This window comes from Rhinolophus ferrumequinum, chromosome 4 (genome assembly GCF_004115265.2).
Source record: "Rhinolophus ferrumequinum isolate MPI-CBG mRhiFer1 chromosome 4, mRhiFer1_v1.p, whole genome shotgun sequence".
Classification (NCBI taxonomy): domain Eukaryota; kingdom Metazoa; phylum Chordata; class Mammalia; order Chiroptera; family Rhinolophidae; genus Rhinolophus; species Rhinolophus ferrumequinum.
The window spans coordinates 55793502-55820760 of NC_046287.1; the positions used below are offsets into that span (position 1 = coordinate 55793502).

Genomic DNA, 27259 nt, shown 5'->3' on the forward strand with positions numbered 1-27259 from the left:
GAGAGACAGAGTTATCGTATAACAGGATTCGTTCTCACCTTCCCCTATTCCTTACTTATAATTTCTTCTATAGTGAGAAACCTGCAAATTATCATTGTCTGTAAAATATCTACTTATTTGTCCAACATTGGTAAACATATCATCTCAGAACTGGTAACCCTACCCACATGAGAACAATTTACCAACTAGAGGACAGTGTCCATACAGCTGTCTTTGGCCTCAGTACCCAGTTGAAACACGGTGACTCAGGGCACCCTTCTTTCCGGTATCTTTCAATACGGGCATATAATCCATTCCTCTACAGTTATCTCTGTCACAAACTGTATTCCAGCTGCTGTTGGAGGAGACTCTATGGATACCATGCATCACTAGAAAGAGTGGAACAAGTGGGTCCTAGAGCAGATTAAGCCTGAAACATCGTTGGAGGCAAAAATGACAAAACTGAAGCTCTCCTACTTCAGGCACATCATAAGAAGGCAGGGGTCTTTGGAAAAGACAATCCTGCTGGGGAAAAGAGAAGGCAGCAGGAAAAGAGGAAGAGCAAATATGAGGTGGACTGACTCCATAAAAGAAGCCATGGGCATGAGTCTCCAGGAGCTGCACTGGGCAGCTGAGGACAGGACATTTGGGACATCGCTCACTCACAGGGTTGCCAGCAGTCAGAGCCAACTCTACGGCACGTAACAACATTCTGTCTTGGATCCACCCCTACCACCTACACCCTTATTATTTTAATATACAATAAAATTCCATATTTTTAGTGTACATTTCTATGGGTTTGACAAATATTCCGAGTCCCATATCTACTACTACTGTTCCTTAAAGAAAAGCTCGTTCACCCAAAAACTCCCTCGTGCTGCCCCTTGTAGTCAACCCCTCCCCCCAAACCCCAGCAATCCCCATAGTTTTACCTTTTTCAGAATGTCATATACCTGGACTCACACAGGTAGCCTTTTGGGGCTGGCTTGCTTTATTTCACAAAATATATTTAGGATTCATCCATGTTGTTACATAAATCAATACTGTATTCTCTTTTATTGTTGAGTATATTCTATTGTTTGGATGTACCAAAGTTTATTTAGCCATTCACCAGTCAGATTTCATCTGAGTTGTTTTCAGTTTGGGGTTATTTATGAATAAAGCTGCTATAAACATCATGTACAGGTTTTTACGTGAACATGTTTCCATTTCTCTTGGCTGAATATTAGTTTTACTTTTAAAGGTAAGTTGATTATAAAGATCATGTGAAAAAATAAACAAGGAAGAGTAATTATAAAAATCCTGAAAGAGAAAAGTGAGGGAGCTAGCCCTACAAAGCATCAATAAGATAAAAAATATGGCATGTGACCAGAATAGAAAATCACAAAATAAAGTCAAGTGTGTCTCAAATTTAATAGTATAGGATAAGGGTGGCATCTCCAATCAGTAGGCAAAAGCTAAGCTTTTTACTAAGTGGTACTAGGATAATTGGAGTCCTGTATAGTGCAAAGAATGGCTCCCATTTTATCTTTTTCCGATACTGTAACAAATACTATAAATGTAAAAAACGAAACTACATTACTGGCAGAAAAGGTAGATGGACTCCTCATAACCTAGAACTAGGAAGAACTGTCCTACCTATGACTCCAAACCCAAAAGCCATCAGGGAAGAGTGATAGATTCAACCGTGTTCAAACAAAAAAACTTTTGCAAAACACCGTAAATAAAATGTCACATGACAATTTAAAAATGACATACTGACTTTAAAAATGTGACTTATATCACAAATATCTCTATACTCCAATAAAAAAATGGGTACAAAATGCAGGTAATTTGCTGAAAATGTAATGCAAACAGTCGTTAAAAACATGAAAATATGTTCAGCCTCTCTCATAAGGGAAATGCAAATTAAAACTACAGGGGTTTAATTTCTTATGTATCAGATTGGCCACAATCTAAAAGCGTGACAACACTCAGGCTGTGGGAAAACAGGCATTCTGGTGCACGCATTGTTGGTGGGCATGAAACAGGTGACAGCCCACACAGAGAGAAATATCACAGTCACATATACCTATGTCTGCACTACCAAAGACAGCACGATTTTAACTTCAAAATCATAACCACGAAAGATTTAAAACACACCAACTTTAAAAAAAACTCACAGTAAGACAACACTTTAAAAAATGTTATGGTTCACTTTTTTTAATTACTAAAGTTTATTTAGAGCAGTTTTAGGTTCCCAACAAAACTGAGAGGCAGGTAGAGTTCCCTATGCCGCCTGCCCCCATATACTCACAGCCAACCCCACCACCAACATCTACCACAGTGGGATAGTCATTACAATCGAGGAACCTACACTGACACATTATCGTTACCCAGAGGCCACAGTTTACATTAGGGTTCATTCAGTCTTGGTGGTGTGGTCCACTTTTGCAGTTGCTTGGGCACCAAGTCACTCTGAAAACAGATAAATAAAAGAATCATGAATCAGGCACTTATCCTGCCTTTATCCTGCCTTTCCTGTACGTTTTATATTCTGGAGTCAATGTGGAAAATTCTTCCTTATAGGCCTGTTCCAACTAATAAATGCAATAGGAATGATAGAATTAAAAAATGACCTATTTGTCATCCCATACTGAAATCATGGATCTACTGAGCAACCATCAGTGTATATATAATAAAGCCATTAGGTTAAAGATTGATGGGGAACTTTGTCAAGTTCCCCACTCTAAAGTGGGCCAACCAGATAATAAATGCTTCCCCATGCAATGTCATCAGAAGGATACAGCAGACAGAGCCTTGCATGCAGTTATACATAACCTAAGGATCGTGTTGAAATGCAGGTTGATTCAGTGGTCTGGGGTGGGGCCTGAGACTGCATTTCTAACAAGCTCCCAGGCGCAGCCAATGCTGCAGTCAGACACTGCACACTGAGTGGTGAGGGTCTAGTACTACTTATGCAGCACCTTACCCTGGGGAAATACGTATGATCTCATCAAGCCTCTAGATCAAACTACCCGTTTGCTGGAATAGAGGAAAAGATGACCATTCAAGCAACCAATCAAGTCAGTCCAAAATGTGGGGTATCCTAGAGGACAAGTGACCCAGTTTCTCCAACAAATAGGTGGTATGCAAAAGGGGGAGGGGACTTGAGACATGTCATCAAAGGCAATGTACAGACCTTGCTGGATCCAATTTGATCAAACCAGTTGTAAAAAGATGTTTTGGAGACAACTGGGGAAATGTGCACGTAGATTGGAAATTAGCTACTAAGGAATCATTAGATTGTGTATATACATTATATGAGAGAAAGGCATTGTTATGTAAAAACAGTATTTGCATGAAAAACATGAGGTCTGAGGTTTGTTTTATAATATTCAAGCAAAAAATCAAAGGAAAATACAAAACAAACGAGGGGAGGATAAATCATATAATAAATGGATACAACAGGATTCACTGTATTATTCTATTTTTATTTGCAATTTTCTTTAAAAATTTTTTATAAAACAAATTGAAAATAAAAAATTACAGCTCTATTCAACATTACCATTTTTGCTCACCAAGTCTCAAGAAAAATTGTAACTTAGAGCAAAAAGGAGGAAAAAAGGCACAGACTGCTTGCTAGCTTGCTCATCTCAATTTCACTTCCTCTTAACCATTAGTTTATCTAATTCAGATACTGAGCCAATATCTAAGTTACCAGACCCTTTTAGTGGCAGAAGCCTTCAGAGAAAGGTGCACTGCCAGCGTTGGAGCTGTATAGTTATTTCAGATATAAAAAGATCTTTGCCTTTTAACTGTGAATTTGTTACTGTTACTGTTACTTGTTACTGTTCATTATTACCAAAGCAATGCCCTAAGTTTTACTCCTAAGTTTTACTTAACTCTGCTAAGTAACTCAGAAGCCTCTCTATTGCTTATTGACCTAATTATTAAAAAAAAAAAAAAATGCAAAAAATAACCTTCCCCAAAAGAATTCAGAAGACATGGAGTCATTCATTGTGTTTAGTTTTCTATGTCTTCCCCTCAATCAGAAACAGATCAGACCAGGCCCATATCAAAGACTCAACAAAAAAGAAAACCAAACAAACAATAAAAACCTACCATATTATTTTACCATACTCTACTTCATATAAAATGTTGCATCATAGAATTTTTGCTCAGTCCTTCATTTTCAGTTTTTTATACCTTGTTCTATTGCTGACACAAACTACTTGTAGTCTTTAATGAGGTTATTGTATTAAAAATGAGGTAATAGTAAACAAAGCATATATTAGGCAAGGACTCTAAGTCATACACAGTAGAAATGGGCTATGACTGATCTAAGCAGAAAAATAACGTGCTGAAAAGACTTTGAATTTCCAAAAAGGATGCAGAACAATGCTAGGGAAATAGCAGGTACAAGGAAGCAGCAAGGACCACTGCTAAAAACACATTACAAACCTAAACTAGTGAAGACCCAGGAAACGCCAGCACTTCACCACTCCAAAAATTTCCTTTTGCTAAGACTTCAGCCACTGTCATCACCAAACACGATTCTCGGAGGTATAGCTTCTTGGCAAACACAGGCGTCTGATTCAGTCTAACAGGCTGAACTGGCAAAGTTCAGACCTTAGCTGCTAGGAAGTCTGGTTTCCATCTGGTTTTTTTCAGTTTCTACTAGGGACTCTGGTTACCACCCCTAATCACAAAGGGAGAAATTCTCCCAACATAGGAAGGGGCTTCAGAGTCAGAAAGCACAATTAACAGGTCTCTGTTTCTATATGCAAGACTATTTGGTAGTTTCTCATCATCAGAAAGTTCAGGAGAAAATGAAACTATTTTTCAATTTCTCCAACTATATCTGAACTTAACACTCTACTTCATAGGGACAAACTGGGCTCAGTCAACATTTTCACATACTGGGCCAGTACCATGTTAAATTACTGTTGATAAAATAATTCACAGTGAAAGTATAAACAGACCCCAGATTTAATACTTTCTCTTTTCTACAGTGTACCTCAATTGAATAGCACTTCACCTAAGTGGAATTCTGCTGTTTACTCTTCCCCCATCTGGAACAGCAACAAACAAAAAAATCCCAAAAGATCCTTGAAAACCTAAACCAAATACAAGCAAATCTACTCTTAAGATTTCTAACCCAAACCACAGAACAAAGCCCAACAAGTCTTGGCTCTGTCTCAGAGCCCATTTGCTCCATTTTACTTGCAATCCCATTCAGCTTCCTGACTTTCTCCAGTTGATTATATGCTAAAAGCTGGAGGGAAAAGGAAAGGAAAATGGACAGGAAGAAATGGCAACAAAAGATGACAAAAATCTACAAAAGGTAAATAAATATAAGAACTAAGGAAAAAAGCAACAATATTCAGTAGCGTCACAGGTTGTAATTAACAAGCCTGAAGAGGCTCAAGCCCCACTTCCTGAGGAGACAGGATTGGAAACGTCTCAATGAAGCTGAGAAGCAGCAGGGCAGGATCAGCAAGGAAGGAGAGGCAAGGATGGAAGCAGTCGAGGTAAAGGGTGAGAATGGCCGAGCGCCTCGCAGCAGGAGAAAAGAGAAGAACCAGAGAGCCTCCAGGCAAACCCAGGAAAGTGACCTTACTTACCCTCAGGAAATAGGAAGTGAGAGGTACTTGAGGAAGGTTCTAGAAGCAGAGACTGCGATTTCCTTTTGTCTGGAATGTATGGGTTATATGGAACGGACAAGTGTTTCTGAACCTTTTTGATAAATGTCACCCCCATTCCCATACAATCTTTAGGAAGGTGTCACAGGTGGGAATCACTATAATCTCTCAACCCCCTCCAAGCAAGATTTTGTCTAGCTTCAAATTCTGTGCTGTTGTTCAAAAATAGACTTGTTTTCAAACATGAACTGTAATATTCAATATGCGTGTTCGAACACCTACCTCCTTCCTAACACTCATTTCCATGTTCTTTGAGTATAATGGACTAGAGGAGCCCCAAAGTTAAAAACGCCAGGATATCGAGTATTATTTAATCCAGACACACAAAAAGATGTGTCTTAGTATTGAGGTCCTCGTGGAAATCCTCTCGAGTGTAACTAGTCATCTCCCGATCGCCGAGGATGCCCCATAACACTCACTATTACTACTAGGAGTGAGTGTCTCCACTGTGCCGGCTCCTGGGCCCGAGACCCTCCCGCAGGAAGCGACAGCTCTCCTACTTCAAACTCGTCTTTTCCTTCCGCGGCCGTTCCCACCGCGGCTGAGGGACAACACTCCCCACGTGCCCGGAAGAACTAATCCCTTTTCGCCCAACCCCAGGCCACACGGCCTCCTCTCTTCCTTCTCCTCCCTCTCCTCACCTCCAGCTTCCACGGCACCTCCTCCTCTGCTCGGAGCCACCGCCCACTTCCCACCACCCGCCGCCCGGGACGAAGCCAGGGATACGTAACCCAGATTCGAGTCACGGGGCACTGCGATCACGTGCCGCGCGGGGTCGCGCGCCGGGTCCCAGGTCACGTACGGAGCGAGCGCTAGGCGCGGGGAGAACCCCGCACCCGCGCAATCTCGCGAGATTCGCGGTGTCACGTGACAGTGCGGGCGTGGCGCAGCCTCACGTGACGGGCGCAGCTGGCCGCGGGGTCTCTTTCCTGCAGCGGGCGCCGCAGCGGCTGGGCCTTTCGACCGCGGGACCCGCCGCTCTCACGCCGGCCCCCAGGCGGTCCCCCAGCGCCCGCCTTCCCGCGGCCCAACTGCCGGACCCTGCCCGGCTCCCGCTCCGGCGGCCCTCGTGCCCATGGCGGCCCCCGGCGGCGCCCGGAGGCAGCCGCTGCTCCTGCTGCTACTCGGTGAGGAGCAGGGCCGAACGGGGGGGCCGCGGGGAGGGGGCGACTACAAGGGTCTGGAGGGCTGCGCGGTAGGGCTCGGAGAAGTGGGGGGTACAGGGGACTGCGGGATAGGGGCTGCGGGAGGCTGTCCTCGGGGGGTGGGGCGACAACACGGGACCCCGGAGCTGCGGGCTTGGCCCGGGGACGGTGGGCCAGCGAGTTGTCCCTGCACCGGCCGGTATCCGGCGTGGATTCCGCTGGCCGCTGTTTGTGGTGTCAGTTCCAGTTGCCCAAAGGTAGACTAGAGTCGAGGACTCAGCCGAGGGCCTGATTCCATCCTCAGATCACTAAACGCGTTTTTTGGGATGTTCAGCGGAAATGATTTGGGTGGCTTGGTGGTTTCTGGAGTACTGTGCTTTGTTTCTTTAACTTACGGGCAATTTTAGCCACGGAGGTCCAAGTGAGGCTGTGCGGCCCGGAACCCCAGAATCTGCGCGGTCCCTCGGTGCTCCCAGCGGGTGACCGATATGGAGGTCCTTGCTATACAGATCTTAACCAGAAGAGACTAGGGCGGCGTGGTGATACCGGCCTTTTAGTGTTCGCCCTTAGTGCTTTAACCTTCGCCCGGTTTTCAGTATGACATGTGGTCCTTGTGTGTGTGTGTTTATGTTACTGTGAATTTCAATTTGTGTCGGAATAACTTACAATTATCTTTTCGAGTTTGGGAGAGTCAGTAGTCAAAATGAGACGTAGGACTAGGCCTCGGTCTCTCAAACTCGGTGTTTATTTCTGGTGACTCCTTGTAAAGAGCTGCTGCTGCTGTCCTGTGTGTGCTGGTTACTGTGAGTCAAAATAAGGGGCTCCATTAACACATTGGAGAGTGTCTGGCACTCCATCAGTCTGTACAATTCATAGAAGCAGTCAGTGGGTGCTCAGTATTTTGATTGAGGAATTTTGTTTTCATTAGTCCTAATAAGAAAGAGGAATATGGGTTATCTCTTAAACGAGAATCACTACATGGTTTGATTTCATGCCTTTCTAGAGGCCCTCTGTCTATGGCACCCTTTCTCACCCCTCTCCCAATTAATACGGGAAGATTTATTTAAGTGGTAAGATCTGAACCAGCTGGTGGGAGTTCAGATGAGTTAAATACACACATTCCCCTGTATCCTGCCCTTGAATTCTTTAAATATCTCTTTAAGTCTCATCATATTCTAAAATTGTATTATTGTGACCAAATGGATTTTGGTTTCACGTTTTTGATTTGCCTGTAATGTAAAATTAGTTCTTTGAGCTGCATGAATAGCCACAAGGGATGACCTTATTCCAGTAGTAAACCCGAAGCCTTGCCCTTCACTGGCAGGTGTAATTAGTTACAGGAGGAGTTGCTGGAACAAGTTTTGTCATGTTAGAACGACTGCATTGTTCTTTATTAGAAGAGCTCACAAGCATTAGAACTTTCATATTTTGTTTCAAGTTTTAAAAACCCACCTTAAAAATGAAGAGAAATGTCCATAACTCCCTACATCGTATAGCTTGGAATATTGTGTATGTCATTAGGTTTTTAATGTCTATCACATTTATGTTCCATTAAAATTCAAATTTCAGGAAAGGTCTGTTAACTTGGATTTAGGTCTGTTTAAAATAATGTTTATTTTAATGCACAATTTCACAAAAAATATCTTGTAAAAATATTTCAAACTTCTAAATTACCAATTCCTCCTGCATTCATGATTAGAAATTGCTTAAACCTTTTTGTGTGTTTGAATACTTGGTAGAAAGCATAGAGTCATGAACTGAAACTTTCTGATATATAAGATTAAGTTTGATTACGTAATGTGACTTTTTAAACCATTGATGTGTCAACTAGATGACTTCCTTTCCCTTTCTAAATGAATAACTGGCACTTAGGAAGTTTGAAAAGTTTTATGCTAATAATGTTACCCTTGATTGTGGGAGCTTGTCGGTTACCCAGGTTGGCAACCAAATTCTTCAGTAGATCTGAGGTCAAAATGTTTTAGACCCGTAATTTTGAATTTATATTGTTAGGCCCATCCCAGGCAGTATTAGTCCTCCCTTCTCTCTGCGGCCACAGAACTTGACTACATGCATGTACAGCATGTGCTTCAGCTGAGTTGTGATTATTTTTACACGTACATCTCCCTTGCCCATCTTACAGCCTACTGCGTGCCTGACACATAGTAAGTGCTCAGTACATACATGTGCAGACGTCCAGTTTACAGCACTGGTCCCTAACCAAACATGCGTAAGTCGGCATTTTAGAAAGTATGTACTCTGGCCCTGCCTCTAGAGGTTGTGGTTCAGTGTTTGGGATGGAGCCTTGGTCTTTTTTTTCTTCCTTTAAATCGTAATAGATGATTATGTATCACTGGTTAAGAAAAAGAAGATACTGGATTTAAAAGAATTAAGTCAAGACAAACTAGGAAGTAATTTTTAAAATTTTAATAAATATATTGACTTGTTCCTCCAAAAGTGTTTCATAATTTGTAGCATATTTACCTGCTCACCGAGTGCTGGAGAGCATGGTTCAGACGTTGCACTCACCCTACAGCCAGCCCATGGCTGGCAGGGGTGGACACATGCTCTGAGTCAGCAGACTGGTTTTGGATCTGTCTGCATCACTCACTAGCTGTGTGACTTTGAGCAAGTTAGCTAATGTCTCTGTGCCTTGGTCTCCACATCTGTAAAGGAGAATCGTAATATTGTATACTGATTAAGATTGTCCTGATAATGTAATTAACTGCAAAGTGCTTGGAGTGGTACCTCGCACACAGCAAGTGCGTGACAAGTGCTTGTTAAATACTTACTTGACATTTTTTGTCAGGTACTGAAGATTCGATGATGAACTTGATAGATGAGGTCTGTACAGCACTGAGTGTTTAACATTAAAATCAGTGCAGTGCGATGCTCTGCATGCATTGGCTCGGGTGCCTAAGCCCAGGGTTTGTCAGTTGCTGGCCCAAGGTCACACAACTAGCGAGTGGTGGGGGAGTCTATCAATAGAACTAGGATCTCTTACTCAGAAGCAGGCATGCTTCCCAGAGCTGCACTTGTTTTAGAGGAAAGAATCTACAAGTAGGAGTATTTTGAAGGAATACGCCATAGTTACTTCTTTATACTTTCCCTGGAGAAATGATGAAGTTTGCATCTGAGTGAAGGACTGCTAAAGATTAGCAGTTGCCAGTAGGCCAGGAAACTGACTTTTGAAAGGGATACCCTCAAATAACCACACACATTTTTACTAACTTGAGAAGGTTCTTTTTTCAACCAACTGCCACTGTTACAGAATTTAAAACAAAACAAAACAAAACAAAAAAACTTCTGACCATTAGCATACATGCATGCCTCAGAATTTCGTGTCGTAATGGTCTTTAGACATTTTTCTCTTGACTAACATTGGCTTCTGGGGTAAGTTTCTTGTTTAATAATTGAAAATTTCTGGCACTCTCCAGAACGGATGTGGGCATCTTGTGTTGCTAAAGCTTGTTTTGTTTCAGTAATACTTCCTTGTTTTTCGTTGAAAGCTCAGACCCTTAACATATTTGCTAAGTGAAAAAATTGTATGATTGAAAGGTATTTAATGTAAAATGTTTCTTAATGAAGTATTTTGAGTCAGTAGGAAGTTTTTTCAATGATTCAGGGAAATATTTTATAGAAGGGCAACTGGGTGAGAACTGACCTGTGCGTGCTCCCATGGGAGGCAGTGACCTGCTGTGCCCACGGCACACGTGGTTACATGTGACTGTCCCTCCGGCAACCAGGCCAGTGCCAGGTGAGGGTATTTCAGGCCTGAGGGAGCCTATGAACGGGGCAGGCAGTGGCCCACGTACTCAGTAAGCTGGGTCAGTGTCCAGTGTTTCCCTGGCTTCTGCGCCCATGCTGTAACACACACTGTTGCTTCTGCCATGCCCACCCTCCTTTTGCCTCTGGTACACACTACCCATCCTGCTCATCCTGTATGCCTATTTCATTCTCAGCTCAGTAAATGTGTTTTAAAAAAACATTTACTGTATCAAAAACAGTAATGGAATAATTTTCTCTAGGTTTTTTAAATACAATATTTGTTCATTGGAAATGCTTTTAGTGTAATCTTGCCCAAGTAATCCAGGGTTGGGTTAAAAATTTGCAGAGCAAAACATCAAAAAATTGCACCGGTTTGCTTATTTGCCATATTTGCTTTATTTTCGTTTAGCAACTTTTCTTTATGAATATAGATTTTGGTATTTCCTTTACCAGAGACTTACGGAAAGACAATGTAGGGTTTCTGGCTATGCTCTTTGCTTTAGGATTGAATAGTTTAGGCTTGAATTTCTTTCTTGAGAGCCAGGATTTTATTTTGTGAAAATCCTCGGGGTCAGATGAACTGGTTTCATTGGAAACATTTACTTTGCCAGAGACAAGGGTTTTGGAATGAAAAGTATATTGAGTGTCCTCTGAGTATGCTGCCTTCAAAGTGTGCCTGAGTCTCATGTACACTTAGAGCAGATCCAGGTGTGGAAATGGTGAAAGGGCAGGCAGGAGCTTGGAGCAGCAGAGACAAGTGAGGGCACAGTGCTTCTGAGCGTTACAGTACGCTGTGGGGGCTGATAGCAGTTTGCCTGTAGAAATAGTGAAAATACTTACTTTTGCCTGTCTATGAAAGAGCAATGTACTAAAATGTGACACCTCTACCACAGTGATCAGATTGCATTTGTTACTAAACTATTTGATCAGGGCAGTGGGATATGAAGAAGCGAGAAATGGCACTGACCCTGAGAACGTAAGTACGGAGGGAATATTTAGTAGTGGTCACTCTCAGGCTAGAAAGGCCCATGAGCACTTCACATTGTCTGTCCCTCCCCGTGAGCTATGGCAGCCCCACCTAGACAGGTTGACTGATTTTAAGGTCACACAGCCAAGTCCGGGTTCAGCTGAATCACTGTTTTTGAGGACCTTTCTGAAATTGGGTAAAAATCTTAGATCTTCGAGTCCATGGTTTCTCTTGCTACACCACCAGTCCATAAGAGGTTAAAAACAGATCTAACTTGAAATAGCAATTTAGGTCCACAGTGAAAGATACCACCAGCTCTCCCATGGATTTCTATAGAAGGTCAATATTTAGGTTGAGTTGTGCCTCTAAGACCCCACCAAATCTCCAAGAGATGCTCTGAGCAACGAGTGTGAAGCAACCTATGCCCAGGGGTGACCCAGAAATTAACATGTGATTTCTCCATAGTATTCTGAAGTAAAGCACTAAAGAACTGTTGACCAGGTTGGCAAACTGATCAGATGGGTTTAGAGATAACGTTTTTCAGAATTGTCTCCAGGAAGGACAGAAGACTCCGCTGAGCCCAGCCTGGGTAATCCGTGTGTCTAGTTCTTAAGCGGTTTAGGACGCACCGTAGAATCTCCTAATTATTGCTGCACTTGCAGGCAACAGAAATACCCAGTTGTATTTTCAAAAAGGTGTTTAATCATTTTTGTTTTTCCTGGAGTTAGCAGGCCTCGTGCACAGTGCATCAGCAGTGTTTGTGGTGAAAGATGGTAGTGGGACAGCTTGTATAATGGCCAACTTCTCCGCTGGCTTCTTCACCAACTATGATACCAAGAGTGGTTCTAAGGTAGGAAACAACAAGGTACTTCACGCGTGGGGTGTGTGTCTGTGTCTGTGTGTGTGTGTGTTTAAAATTTTCAAATGTTTGAAAAATGATCCACCTTAAACACAGTTCTGTGTATGCCTATTTCCTTCTCAGCTCATCAGTAGCCTCTGCTGTTTTATATACTGAAGCTGCAATCATAACATACAAACCATTTTGTGCTCTGCTTTCACTATTATTTTTAGCATTTTTCCAGTTTTCTTTGTAATTATATTTTATAATCACAATGTAATACTTCATTATATTAATCAACCAAATTTTTAAACCATTCCTCCCTCTATTAGTAAAGGTTTTTAAAATTCTTTTTCATGCCCAGTGTACAGCTCTGTGATTATAGCTTCTTTGATCTGTTGAATTTGCTTTGGATAAACTATTATGCTCCAAGAATTGTATATGAACAGATGCTTGTTGTGCAGTGCTGTAAGCACTGTACTATTTTGATTAAAATGTTCATTAGTAATTTTGTTAAAACAACCTTGTACATCTATAGGATAAATAAGGCTCTTTGCATTTCCTCGATTTCTAACAAATAAGCAGCATTTGTTTGTATTTCTTCCTTCATCACTTGCCTATTAATGGGCATTTTGCTTGTTCTATTTAAAATTTACTCTTTAAATATGTCCCTAAACCTAATTTTATTTTCAATTCTTTTTTGAAACCACCATTTTTTCTTTACCTCCGTCTCGACAGCGTCATTATCTTTTCATTACCGCTCAAAGGGCACCAGGATTGCTGGGTAGATCAGCAGTTCCTTTAGAGCACTCTGGACTTCGTGCCAGCTGCTGGAGCCTCATTAATTCATTTGTGCTAGTCTAGAGACAAATGTGGGCTCTGTCAAAACAAGAAAACTGGAAAGGTTTTGTTCCATAGAAATGTCTCAAATTCTAAAGACTTGTCCAAGCACCTTTTATTTTACATTCTACTTCATATTTTTTTTTTGGTGTTTGGATTTTTAAAATACCGTTTGGGTATATATTATGTTGCATAAATGGGATCATCTATATGCTGTTATGTGCCTTATTATTTCACAAGACATGTCTGTCTCCTCATGTAGTTCTGTCATTGGTTTTAGGACAGCCTTAACATACTGCTTAACCATAGTTAAGTCAGTCCAGTTCATTTTTTTTTTTTTAATTTTATTGGTGAATATTGGAGAACAGTGTGTTTCTCCAGGACCCATCAGCTCCAAGTCTTGTCCTTCAATCTAGTTGTGGAGAGCACAGCTCACTGCCCCATGTGGGAATCGAACCGGCAACCCTGTTGTTAAGAGCTTGTGCTCTAACCATCTGAGCCATTCGGCTGCCCCCCAGTTCATTTTTGATGGCATTCGGTTGTTTTCTAGTTGTCTTGCACATCATAGTAAATTCAGTGTAAACACCAAAATTTTGTGTAAACACCTTTTTGTTTACAAAGAGACATGTTCATTAAACAAACATTTCTATAGCAAACAAGTAGGAATAGCTTTTTTCAAATATAAATACACAGTTCATCCTGAAGCCCAAGATGAATTATTTCAGTTCACCAAGATAACTTTAGTTTTAATTCTGTTGTAAATTAAAACATTAATGAAGAATCTTTAATTATATAAATAATGAAGTCAACTTTGTCTTACACTTGAATTACTTTTTGGTGTGTTACTGGTATGTAATACTGACTTTCTTTGTGTTTTTGTTTATATTAACAAATGAGTACCTTAAAAGTGATATCTGAGATGGAAATAAGGTCTAAATTTATATCATACTTACAGAGAAGATATTTTTTTGGTGTTTCTGAATATCTTTAATAGCCAACATTCTAATTGGTTTCTATCGTCATTATGTTTGTTCTAGAATGTGACCTTTGACCTGCCATCTAATGCAGAAGTATTAAATAGCAGTTCCTGTGGTAAAGAGAATGTTTCTGACTCAAGTCTCGTGATTGCTTTTGGGAAAGGAAATACACTGACTCTCAGTTTCACAAGAAATGCAACACGTTACAGTGTCCAGATGATGCATTTTGTTTATAATTTGTCAGACACACAGTTTTTCCCCAATGCAAGCTCCAAGGGTAAGAGCAAAAACTGACCAATTATGAAGTGAAGAAAATTGGGTTGGGGGAGTATCTAAAATTGCTTTTAACTAAGTACTTCAAGTATTAAAAAAATTAGTATTTTTTTAAATACAGACGTCAAGACTGTGACATCTGCAACTGACATCATGGCAGACATAAATAAAAAATACAGATGTGTGAGCAGCAACCAGATCCACATGAATAGTGTAACTGTCACGTTCCAGGATACTACCATCCAGGCATACCTTTCAAACAACACCTTCAGCAAGGAAGGTAAGACACTGCGCTTGGCCCTAATGCCGTTAGTCTTAATGCCAGTGAATGCAGAAGTGGCTTTGTGCCCTGGTGCTTGAGGGAATTTTGTGTGAATGAGCATCTGTATAGCTGGGGACAGAACAGGCATCTTCCATCTTAGGAGAAATCTCCACCAAACCTTTTTATTTCTTTAGAGATGACCTCTTTAGGGTGAACAAATAATTGATTTAAAAAGGGTAAAAGGGCAAAGCAGTCAAAACCCTCTGTGTCTTCCCTTGCTAGAGCTAATGGGGTCAGGGTCACAGTATCTCCCAGTTCAAGCCAGCTGTCTTTCCCGAGTCTTATCTCAGTCCTGCCCAGGCAGGCCCCAGGAGGTAGAAGGCCCAGGAGTCCCTTTCTGAGGGAGTCATGACCCCCTGGGGAGACACCTGCTAATCCAGCTTCACTGGCAGGATCTGGGGTCCCACGGGCAGGGCCCCAAGCTCCTCCCCAGCTCCGTGGTCATGGTAAGGTAGTCAACCTCTCATTTCCTTCACTTGTAAGATAAGGACAATAACCTTTCTTAGAAGGTTGCTAGGATTAAAAAGAAAGTTTATGCAAAGTGCTTATATCAGTGCCTGGCAGAGTGAATAGTAAATTGAGCAATCATTTTACTATGACTGAAAATTTCCCAACTCCCACCAGTTAACTCACAGATCACTGTCATTTTCCTGAAGGGTGAGGGGTTGATGGTCTTGGGGAAGTTGTCTCCACCTCCGAGAGGATGTGTTAAAGACAGCACCTCCTTCTAGACTTTAGACCTGCTACCTGTGGGCCTTTGGTGTTCCCCAGCAGTCTTGCTTGAAAGCTGAGTGACAGTTGAAGAGTGGCTCATTTCCACGTCTGCGAGCTAATGGGCGCGATAAGCCAGTCAGGCCTTTGTGCAGCTTGTTCTAGTCCTGAGGACGTAGGTGCTCCGAGCAGGCCACACACTGGCCCCTCGGGCCTGCTCCAGTCTATCCCTGGTTTCTGGATAGCCAGTAAGCTAAGAATGGTTTTTATGCTTATAAACTTAAGGTAAAAAAAAAAATCAAAAGTATTTTGTGACACCAAAAATTGGACCACAGCCATAATCATTCACTCACCTATTTCTGTGGCTGCTGTGATGTTCATAATGGCAGAGCTGAGTGGGGACAGACACCGGACAGCCACCGAGTCTAAAAGTTTACTGTCTGGCCCATTACAGAGAAAATGTGCTGACCCATGACCTAATGGGAACAGTGTTAGTGACGGAAAAGAAAGTGTAACTGGGAGAAATACGACGAGGATTTAATACAAGAGAAATCGCAAGTGTGCAGGGAGAGCTTAAAGGTGTGGAGGTCAGCGTGAGCTGAGCAGCGGGGGATTCTGAAGGAAGTGGGCTCTACTTGTCCACCATGCAGCCTGGAGGGCTGGGTGAGTGTGTGTCTTCAGCAGGAAGGACTGACAGACTGTGAGACCTGTCCCTTGAGGCCAATGTGAGCAGTGTTTGAGGGTAGCAGCAGGCCCAGGTGCACGCGCTCTTAACATGCACCTCGGGAGGCAGGTGAAAGGTGACTTGTCAGGCACAGAGTCTACCTGAGTAGAGGTTAGAGCAACAAGCTGATCAGATTATTCGTGTGCACAATTACAAAGCTCCAAGCAGCTGGGGTTCGTACCTAGCAGTCTGCACCTGGGTTGCATCAGCCTTCACATGCAGGTAACGAGCAGAAGGAAAGAACAAAAACTGTCAGAAGGTTTGGGGAATGAAACTGTCTGTGACTTGCTGGCTCAGTGCAGTGACCTCACTGTAACTGGGCCTGAATGTGGTCGTAGGATGCAGCTCCTCCTTTACGCTTGTTTTCTTCTGCTTCGAAGGCTTTGCACACAGACAGAGAGGGCCTGGCCTCCCCTGTCTGGGCTGCGCGAATGGTGTGCTGCGAAGTGAGATGCCCCGCTGCCGGGATTCATGAGGGCCCCGGAGCCCTGTGAAAGGGGCTCCCGTTTCTAGTGCAGAAACAGATGTGACCATAGAGAGGCTAATTTTGTTTTTAGGTTAATTACTTTGTTTTTTAAATAGACTTTATTTCTTAGAGCAGTTTTAGGTTCCCAGCAACATTGAATGACAAGTACAGAGATTTCCCACACGTCCCCCGGCCTCACACACGCACAGCCTTCTCACTCCCAGCATCCTGCATTTTAACTCCTTTCCTAATGGAAGACATATGCAGCTGATTCCAGATGGGCAAGGTACCGGTGTGAGGCTGTCCTCAACCGGAGCCCTGGCCAACAGCCCCCTTCCCGGAGGTATGCTCACGTTTCACTGGGGTTACTTGGGGCTTTGACCTTCCCACCTGAGGGAATCCTTGGTGAGTTGGAGCTCGTAGGTGCCACCCGCTCTGCTCCATCAAGGAGTTTGTCAGAAGTTTGGTCGCTGAGCTCACCCTCACTGTGGGACGGGTCTGAGACACACTACCCACCTCCCCATGTTTCGTGATTGGCCGTTTTCATCAAAGCATGGTTCACTTTTGTTAAATCGCCCTACACCTGTACGTACGTATTTCAGAAAGGAAATCTTGCTTTTTTATCAAAGACACTAGAGCACTCTTAGTAAATTCTACTGAGAAGAGGAGGGTTAAGAATCTTCCTGAAGTTACATGGACTGTCCTGTAGAAGTTGAAGTACCTCCTCCCATCATAGGCCGAAAGCGTGAGGTGAAGTTATGGGTACACCTGTGTACTCTTCAGGGGAAAGGACGGCGTTCCCATGAGGCTTGTGGAGCTCATGTCACTGTTAAGTTACATTCTCTGTATAGTAATCCCTTTCAATCTGTGTATCTGTGTTAAAAAACAAGAAGGTCAGCAAAAAGCCAAACCAAACCACCCACCATAACGTGGCAGGGGCCCTTTCAAGGCTCCTTTGCTCATGCTTAGGCCTCTTTTGAGAGCTGCTCCTGTCCTTCTCTCACAGCCGTGACTTGTTTGACACCCTGTTTTATGGGATGTAGTCTCCAGTGGCAGCTGCTCAGCATGCAGGTGCTGGGGAGAAGGAGTTGAGGCTTCCAGATCTCTACTAAGGGCTGGCACTCCCTAAAACGGAATATAGTGATTGCTAACGTAATCTGAGTCGTTTGTAAAATTAAATTTCCAATTACAGTTGACATGCAGTATTAGATTCAGGTGTACAACAAAGTGATTACACATTCATTTACCTTACAAAGTTGATCTGGATTGTTTTTAAAGTTCAACTGTGTTGGCATGTTCCACAGTTACTCAGTGTGCCGTGAACCTGACTCAGAGTCCGGTCCTTGCGGAGCCTCGCCAGCTGGCGTGTCATTATACCACTTTTTGTCTATTCTTGATGCCTTACTGGGTGTCTTTTGACAATGGTTGGTATTAATGTTACTTTGGAATTACAGGGACTGATATTTTCCCTAGAAGTAGGAGATTTGGCCCTTCCAGGCCATATATACTACCATGACCACTTAAATCGCTTACAAATGCTTGATTTCTATGAAAATTGAGCCATTTCTTTTTAATCTCCTTTTATGCCAATTTCACTCCTTTGGTTCTTGGATACTTTTTTTTACTCATTTTTTCTTGTCAACTAAATTGAAAGCTTCTTCCGGGAAAAGATCACATATGAAATATGTTAAGTATATTTTTATATCCCCCTAGTCTGTTCTACTCATGGATTCTTAATTGTTGAATGAACATGGTTGCAATAAATCAGTAAACTTTTGGTCATAAAAGCTCGTTTAAAGCTGACATTTAATGATCTGCTGGTTCAGGTTATTAGAGTAGGCTTCTGTGGCCTTACTTACCAGTAGTGGTGTAGTAGTGGTCTGACCAGAAAGCCCTCATTCGTCTTGACTTTACACATACATTATCCTAGCTAGGAAACCTCAGGTTCTTACAGATTTTATAAGGAAATAAAGCACAAGGCAAGGCTACACCGCCTTTCTGTCAGTCTTGTTAATGAAGATAAGTTCTAAAGAAAACAGGCATCTTCTTTCCTGAAGATCTGTAAAAGTAGGGTAGATGACTATCATTCAGGAACGCTCTGAGTGTAGCTCTGCCTGGAGGCTGGAGAAAACCAGGTGAGTGAGTCTCACTCATGTCCATCAGAATTGGGTTTCCAGCCCCAGGTCCACACTGGGTTAGTGGGTTTGGGGTGAGGCCCAGGCAGGCATCTGGGTTTAATGACTCACCAGAGGATTTGGATTTATTCATTTCTAAGGTTTGATACATGGGTACTTGTCAAGTCTTCTATGACCATTAGAAGTTTAGAATACAAACTACTATGAAATATAGTTCATAAATTTCACTTTCTACCCAATTTGGCAGTATTTCTTTTTCATTCCTTTGGAATCAGAGTCTCGCTCTTAGTCTAGCTTACATTGAAGAAATTGATGCCAAAACATCTCTTTCCATTTGAGACTCCTTAAATGCAACATGCCGGTTTATTAGAATATCTGCTCTGCCTTGAGCATATAAGCTTTTAAAAATCATGAGACGAGCATCTGGAAGGATGCACAGCCCTGCACCCTCCTCCCTATTGTCCTTTGGGTGAAGACTGAGGGTGACCCAGCAGCAACCCCTGGGTCCCCCAATCTTTCCAGAGGCCTTCCAACAGGTGGCATTTAGCATACTTTGGTGCATTTTATTTGTGATCATCTCACGAACTGTGAGCCTTCTGCAGGAAGGACTTTGGTGGTATATATACCGTGTTTCCCCAAAAATAAGACCTAGCCAGACCATTAGCTCTAATGCATCTTTTGGAGCAAAAATTAATATAAGACCGGGTATGATATAGTGTAGTATAGTGTATAATATAATACTGGGTCTTATATTAATTTTTGCTCCAAAAGACACATTAGAGCTGATTATCCGGCTAGGTCTTATTTTAGTAGGTAACAGACTGGTTAGAGAGTGAATTTTGCATTTATAATTTAGATAGAATGAAGAGGGCATTTTATCCATAGAGATTTCTAAAGTCCTGAATTTTTCTGACTAGTGGTTAAAGCTTATGATGTGTTATTCATGTTTCCAAACTGACATTTTATAACCTGCTTTATGAAATCACTGAATGACTGTCATTATCAGTCAGTGTATGTTACTTTCCCCCATGTGTGGTGCGACCATCTAGACCAGAATTTGGAGATTGGCCTGTTGCCTTTTTTTCCCCATGGTTTTGCACTTTAATTAATTATGTTGTGTTCTGTAAAAGTTTATAAAGTAATGGTGAAGCTATTCTTTTTAAAGTACAATAACATCAACCTGTAGCTTACTCTGGGTAAAAAAAACAGCACAGTGTTGGCCAGCACACCCTAGATGGGGACATCTGCAGCAGTATTTGCCCTGCCACCATTTAGCCCAAGGTTAAATCCATTTGTGAGGGTTAATTTTTTGTTTGTTTCCCATCTGTACTCTGTCTAGAAAGGCATTTTGTTCCATAACACCACATCATGTGTAGGCATGCTGGGTGAGGGGAAAGATTGTTCAATTTTCCCGTGTATTACAGTTCTATGGGGTGAAGTTTCCCGTCTCCTCCCCCAAGTAGATGGGATATGGAGGAAGAATCGGCAACTGAGAGTTACTGTGGAAGTTTCTTTGTAGTGTAGAGTAAGTGGAAAGAGGTAGAGGGTAAAGTTACACACAACAAACTCCTGATTGGGTCCCACATTGGATACTTGGGCCAGCTTCCCGTGGCTCAGCCTAGCTGAATGTGGAAAGGGTCGGAATTGGATGCAAATTCCATCCAGTTGGTCGGAAATATTCTAAACTTCTTGATAGTCCCGAGAAACAAGGTGTAAAGGAAACCTAATGTGGGGGTTGGTGGTATCCTAGAAGTGCTGCATATCTTGGTGTTCTAGAACATTAAGTAATTGTCTGTAATCTTCATAGAAGGCACACCTGTCCTGTCTGTTCCTATAGAAAGTGCTCAGTTATCTTTCTGCTTTGGGTTCAGTCTGCCTTGATTTTTGAATATAAATTTTTGTTGTAAACAAACTTGGTGGGTCAAATTCTGAGGAACAGAATCACATCCAGATGCTTCAACATGTCGTCTGGGAGCGCAATGTGGTCTGCCACCCCCACAGATACCATCACCCCCAAATCTAACTTCTCCCCATCGACCCAAGTCCCTCTGCAGTGGCCTGTCTGCACACCAGCCTGCCTTACATTCTGGGTCGTTGTCTCCTGTTTTGGGCTTTTTGCTGTCATACCTAGTGGGCCTTCTGCCTCCATAAGACTGCTTGCCGGTGCCCTCACCTCCCTGCCCCAGATAAAAACCCACAGCGCTGACTAATCCCATGCCCCTGTGTCTCGGCTCCAGTCTTGTGCTGCGGGGCCACCTAATGCCATCCCTCCAAGGACCTCGGCTGCTCTCTCAGAGGCCCCGTGTGGGCAGCACTAGATTTGTGGTGATGTGTGTGTGTCTGTTGTCGGTCTGTCCCTGAGCCTGTGAGCTCCAGGCCCTTTTGCTGCTGTCCCTGTGACTGTTCCAGAGCTATGCACGAACTCAAGAGAGCATTTATGTGAATTGTCAGCATTTCAAGTGGTGCATGGCTGACTGTCTCAACAGCACATGACACGAGTTAAGGTTTCCTTCTTGACCTCACAGTAGGAAGGAAAGGTTCGTCATGCAGAAGAGGATAGATCTGTAAACACAGGACTGCCCCATGGCTGAGATGGATGTGTCCAGTGAGAGGTCTCATACAGTGGCAGGAGTGGAGACAGGTGAACCGGACACTTGCCATCCCCTGCAGCCAGCTCTGGGGGACAACAGTGCCTGACCTGTCCTGAGCTGAACATTGTCTGTAATTTACTCCCGTCCTGTACTTCCAGAATGGTGTTAGTGTGTGCCATCCTGGGGAAAAATCAAGCAGTCATGTTCTGTGAGGCGGGGCAATTTGAGAAAGTCTACGGGGCTCCACAGTGAGCTCAGGGAGACAGAGCAGGAGCTTGGGATTGCTGTAGCCCCTGGTGATTCTAAGGAATCAAAATTTTTGCCTTCCTATGAGCAGTGTGGTTCACCTTGTCCTTTCAGAGACTCACTGTGCGCAAGATGAACATTCCCCAACAGTGCCACCCACACCTCCCCACCCTTCACCAACGCTAGCACCTGAGAGCCCCTCGGTGTACAAGTACAACGTGAGTGGCGCCAACGGGACCTGTCTGCTGGCCAACATGGGGCTGCAGCTGAACATCACCTACGAGAAAAAGGACAGCACGGTAGGCTCAGCTCCGAGGAGCGCTTCCTCGTGTGTTGGAGTTTGGTGCGTGAGTACTGGGATTCAGTGTGCACGCTGCCTTTTAGAATGTGAACGCAAGGACACGTCCGGGAGCCTGCGTCTGTAGGAAGCTCATAGGCACACAGTCGGGTTCACCCCGGCTCTGCTGCGGCTGCTTCCTCTGAAACAGCAGAAGGAGTGATGGGGACACGCATGCAGCCTAGACGTGTGGGTGGGCATGCTACAAGTTTGTTGGCCCCCGATAGAGTGTTACGTTTTGCTTAAACTTTTACCACTCGAATATTTAAGTGTTATTTTTATACTTTTTCTTTGAAATATTATTTCTCCCTAAGGGTAACCAAGTCTGGGAGGCTGTGGCAGGTAACTTGCTTGTGATGAATGTAAAGTGTGTGACCACTGGGATCAGGCTGAGGACGACACCGGCATCTAGACCTTTCCCACAGATTCGTGTCATTCTGAAAATAGCGACCAGAAATAGCAGGAAAAATTGTTTTGGAATCTAGAAATCTGCACTAGTGTGAATTTCTAGTGCTTTCATTCTGGTTTTGGTTAAAATGAATGTGGCCTTGAGGTTACTGTTTTTAGGATTTGCTTTTGTTTTTTCAAGAACGGCAGACTCAGAGTGTGGAATAGAATGGTAACTTATTTGCTTTTCTTCCTTAGACTGTGACAGGAGTATTCAACATCAACCCAAATAAGACCCTTGCCAGTGGGAGCTGCACTGCCCAGAAGGTGACCCTGGAGCTGTGGAGCGAGAACAGCACTTTCCTAGCCTTCCAGTTTGGAATGGTGAGGGTCCACGCTCCCTGTGATTCTAGGGCTTCAGTGTCAGATGAGCCTGGGATCTTAGCATGCATCTCGTTGTTTTTTTCTTTCTACTGAGTTTCTCTCCCATGGTGCCTCAGGACTCCAGCAGCCTAGCTGAGCACAACATGCATAAGCTCAGGTGAACATTGGACACAGGTCCTGAAACCCACAGCTCTGCCTTAGGAAAGAGTCTTTTCTCTGCCCTCCTGTTTTTGTCCCTCGGCTTTCTCCCCCTTCATCTTCTTTGTTCACAAATGGGCCTTCATTTATTCTTCAGACATTAGGGAGTGCCTCCTGTGTGCCTGATGGCCACTATTAAACACCAGACAGCAGCCAGTCTATGGCTGCAGAGCGGGAGGGCGACTTCAGGGCAGATGCTCAGCTTGACCTCCCCCTGCCGACTCTGTCCTCACCCCTTGACTGAGCAGCAGCATTTCTGCTTCTGTACCTTCTTTTCTTTATACTTGCCTGGGAAGAATCATGTAAAATTAACAGAGTAATATGGGAAGAACAGAAATACAATGCATGAATATTTGTCATACACTATACAAATGAACTGATTAACAGTTGGGTTCCTCATAATAAAGTTTAACTTTCCTAAAGTTCAGTAAACATTCAGGAAAAGTTTACTTTTTTGGAATATGGATCCTTCAGTCCTCTGAAAAAGTCTGGAAGGAACAAATCAAAATTTATGTTCTTGAGATTTATATGATGCTTTTTATAGACAGGGTACTCTGCAATTTCATTCTAAAGCTAGAAACACAAGAGGTTGAATTTATTAGAAATGATGCTTTAATAGTAAACGTGAAATCTGTGAGTGGTTTATGAATTATCTTCTTCTCTTTAAGAATGCAAGTTCTAGCCGGTTTTTCCTGCAAGGAATTCAGTTCAACAGGACTCTCCCCGACGCCAAAAGTAAGACACACCTCCTCCATCCCACCAGCCCCCACACACACAGTTCACAGGCCCATCCAGGTGCCCCAGAACACTAACTCTCATGTGCCTTTGCAGCCCCCACCTTCCAGGCCGCCAATGACTCACTGAGAGCACTTCAGGCTACCATGGGGAATTCCTACAAGTGTAACGCTGAGGAGCACATTCAGGTCACAAAGGCCTTTTCTCTTAACGTATTCCAAGTGTGGGTCCAGGCTTTCCAGGTAGAAGGTGACAAGTTTGGGTCAGGTGAGTACCATCAAAGGCAGCATATCAGACTGAGTGGGGTTTGACAGGCTTCTGTTCAGATATTGAACAGCTTCGTGCTGCAAGGAGGGGTTGATCTTGGGGGGCTGCTTTCCCAGTCCAAGAGATTTTTAGAGCAAATTCCCCTTCCTGTGTTAAGCTTGCTTTCAAAACACCCAGCATATGTTAGATGTGAACACATCACCATTTGAGCAAAGGTAGTCATTTTAAGAAATAGTGTGGCTCTTCTCCCTGTGAAAGGGAATATGAAAATGCTAGCTGTCCGGTGAGGTCAGTGTTCCAGAAGAGCCCAGAGGCCCAGGACTGCACACTGGCCGCGTCCATAGTTCCCCAGCCACGCGGAAAGCTCTGCCTCTGGAGGAGCTTCTCCAAGTGATAGTTAATTGGAGTTGGAGCCTCCTCCCTGCTATAATTCTGCCCTGTGGGGCGGTGGGCAGAGGTAGAGAGGAGGGAAAGGTCAATTTGTAAGGACCCATGCTGACCACCCACGGGAACATGGTGTGCTCCCATTTGTCTCCGAAGTGGAAGAATGTCAGCTGGATGAGAACAACATGCTGATCCCCATCGCCGTGGGTGGCGCCCTGGCAGGGCTGGTCCTCATCGTCCTCATCGCCTACCTCATCGGCAGGAAGAGGAGCCACGCCGGCTACCAGACGATTTAGCATGGCAGCGCCACCGCAGACCAGCAGCAGCTGCAGGGCCTCCGTTCATTTCCCTGAGCTTAGATTGATGTTGAGGGAGGTACACTTTCTTGCAAACTGATTTTCAAATCTGCTTTATCCAATGTGAAGTTCATCTTGCAACATTTACTATGCACAAAAGAGTAACTATTAAAATGACGGTGTTAATTTTGCTAACGGGGTTAAATATTTTGCTAACTGGTTAAATGTTAATATTTACCAAAGTAGAACTATAAGGGGAGGGTAAGAGTGCTTTTCTAAATGGGCACTGGCTCCACTATCATTTGGCTTTTTAAGGTTTTGGTGTTTGGTTTCTTCATTCCTGACTCAAATATAAGCCTTACAAAAGGAGGGTCTCTGGTCTTAACACTTATGACTGATGAAGGCTGACTAACTGTTAGACTGACGCACTTAAGAAATTAATAGAGAAAAAAATTTAAAACAGAAGTACTTCAAAAAAAGAAAATCTGGAATGCTTAAATTAAGCTTTAGAAGCCAGGACAGGCCCGGCCCCCACAGGCTGCACAGCTCAACCCTTGCACATCAGAGCTACTGGGGCGTCTAGTCCTTTGGTCTTTCCATGTTCTGCCACTCAAGAGCTGGCACTTTTTTAAATAGAAAAATGGGTGTTATTTTTCCTTCTTTGTTTGTTTTTTTTTTTTTTTTGTAAAGTGATTTTCAGTCTTCTGTTTGAGGTTCGGGGTGATCCTGTGTCTGCACTTGTGTAAAATAATCGGTTTCACTCTCTGATTTATCCGCTTGCAGCTCAGGTGGGCTGTGCACTGAGGATCCCTTCGTGTAACGCATTGCCGTAACAATGCTAATAAACTGTCTCTTTCGTTGTTTGTCTGGACCTTGTACTTCTGTCAGCCCTCGCTGGGATGAATGGTGGAAAGCAGTGCAAGCTGGAGTGGAGTGGGTGGCAGTCACAGCTGCAGTGGGATCTCTCTGAGCAGCCTGCTTCTAGGGAAGCTGATGTGTAGCCCGGCTGCTGGGTGGCAGTTTGAGAACGAGTCGTGTCTTAAGGTCCGTCTTCAGTTGTGACCACACGGCTACAGTGTTGTGATCCCACCCACACCGTGAGGAGGAGGAGGGCGTAGGAGAAGGGCAGCGTACGGCACCCTCGCAGCACTGTTCGGTGGCTCTAGAGACAAGATCACCTCTTTGAAGATGGGCTCTTATCCTTCTTTGAGGACAGTGGCACCAGGAGGCTTTGCCGGCTATGCTTGGAGCTCAAGCCTGAGTTTTACTTAAGCCGAACTTTTTAAGCAAAGACCTGTGCCCTCTGAGGATCAATGGACCTTGGTGGCTAAGGCTGAGGACAGCCTGCCTGCGGAGTGACCCTGGGATTTGCGTGTCCCCAGCCACTGCCCACATCCCTGCACCCCAGAAGCTTCTGTCCACACGGGTGGGAGGAGGAGAGCTGAGGTGGCCCTGTGTGGTGCCTCCTCATAGCAGTCCTTTCAGACAGCATAGCAGAGGGCCCATGTGCACACCCACGCAGTAGGACTGCGGTTGCAGCAGCGGTCTGAACAATCAGGGCATGGGTGCAGTTAGGGCCCTCAGGCAGCATGACCACACGCATCTTCCTCAGATTTCAGTCTCCCCAATCTGGACAGGACAATCCATGCCTGATCCAAACTGAGAGAAACCAGCACTTGAGCTGTCATGCTGGGGGTCAGGTCTTTACAGATGTTTCAGGATTTGAAGCATAAAAGTTGAGAGCATTAAAAATAGTGTGGAAGTGGCACCTGCCTGGAGGAGCAGAGGTCTCCCAGGACTCCCCAAAGGTTCGGTACCTAAGCAGGCGATGGGGCCATACCCTGGAAGTGCAGCTGCTTAGGTTTCAAGAAGGGAAATTCTGTCTCTGGATTCCTTCCAGGGAAAAAGCCCTCCTCGTGGGTTTATCTCGTACAGCTCCAGGTCATCCTGTCCAGGGCGCGGTTCCTGGGAGTGAGGGACTCGGGAGCATGTGGCTGATGGTGAAGTATCAGGACTGGGAACTCCAAGGTCACTGGGCTGCTGTGCTAACCCTGTGCCAGTGACCTGTGTGCTTGGCTCTACCTTGGGGGCTCAGGCTCTGGTGACCTACCCAGGCCCCCGTCTCCTGGATGACAATGTCTAAGGTAGATTGGGACATTAGCATGCTACTTTGGTCCTGGTTCAGCTGCATCAGTGGCTGTGGGGAAGGCAGGTGCCTTTGTGGTGGCCACAGCTGGGGATGGGGTGCTCAGGCAAGTCTGCTACCACGCAGGTCCCTTAGCTATGCCTCCCTTTTGAGGGAAAACCACACCTTCAGGTGCTGACAGGTGACCACAGTCCAGACATGGGATGAGGATGGAGTTGTTTGTAAATGGAAGGACATTTTGGAAAACCAAGAGGTGTTTACAGGTGACACTGCTGAGAAGGGCAGCAAGCTTGGGTCCCCTGTGGGGAGGTGGGACTGGAGGAGCAGGCCAGCTGCCCCCGAGTGTCCCTGCATGTCCCCCGCCCCTGTTTGTCCCCCCATCCTTCCCCACCTGTCCCATGCAGGACGCAAGCCTGCCCAGGCAGTGGGTTTCTCAGCCAGAGGCCGCACCAGGGGTCTTGT

The 27259-nt window shown here is 44.2% G+C and overlaps 1 protein-coding gene and 1 long non-coding RNA gene across 5 annotated transcripts; one reads left to right on the forward strand and one right to left on the reverse strand.

The window, feature by feature from the left end:
* Positions 1-2171: 2171 nt before the first annotated feature.
* Positions 2172-6412, reverse strand: LOC117021319 (uncharacterized). 3 transcript variants are annotated; one of them, XR_004422839.1, is made up of 3 exons: positions 6305-6412; positions 5586-5654; positions 2172-2436 (listed from the first exon to the last, which is right to left on the reverse strand). It is a non-coding gene; the product is annotated as an uncharacterized LOC117021319 (long non-coding RNA). The 3 variants fall into 3 exon arrangements; XR_004422840.1 differs by lacking the exon at positions 6305-6412 and adding an exon at positions 6083-6295; XR_004422838.1 differs by lacking the exon at positions 6305-6412 and adding an exon at positions 5886-6295.
* A 182-nt stretch (positions 6413-6594) lies between these two features.
* Positions 6595-25511, forward strand: LAMP1 (lysosomal associated membrane protein 1). Of its 2 annotated transcripts, none has more exons than XM_033104278.1 (9): positions 6595-6790; positions 12269-12390; positions 14256-14472; positions 14590-14748; positions 21778-21962; positions 22646-22771; positions 23638-23704; positions 23801-23971; positions 24512-25511. In XM_033104278.1, the coding sequence occupies exons 1-9, from the start codon at positions 6739-6741 to the stop codon at positions 24649-24651; spliced, it is 1239 nt and encodes a 412-aa protein (XP_032960169.1). In that variant the 5' UTR covers positions 6595-6738; the 3' UTR covers positions 24652-25511. The 2 variants fall into 2 exon arrangements, with proteins under 2 accessions (XP_032960169.1, XP_032960170.1); XM_033104279.1 differs by having other exon boundaries at positions 12272-12390.
* Positions 25512-27259: the final 1748 nt, after the last annotated feature.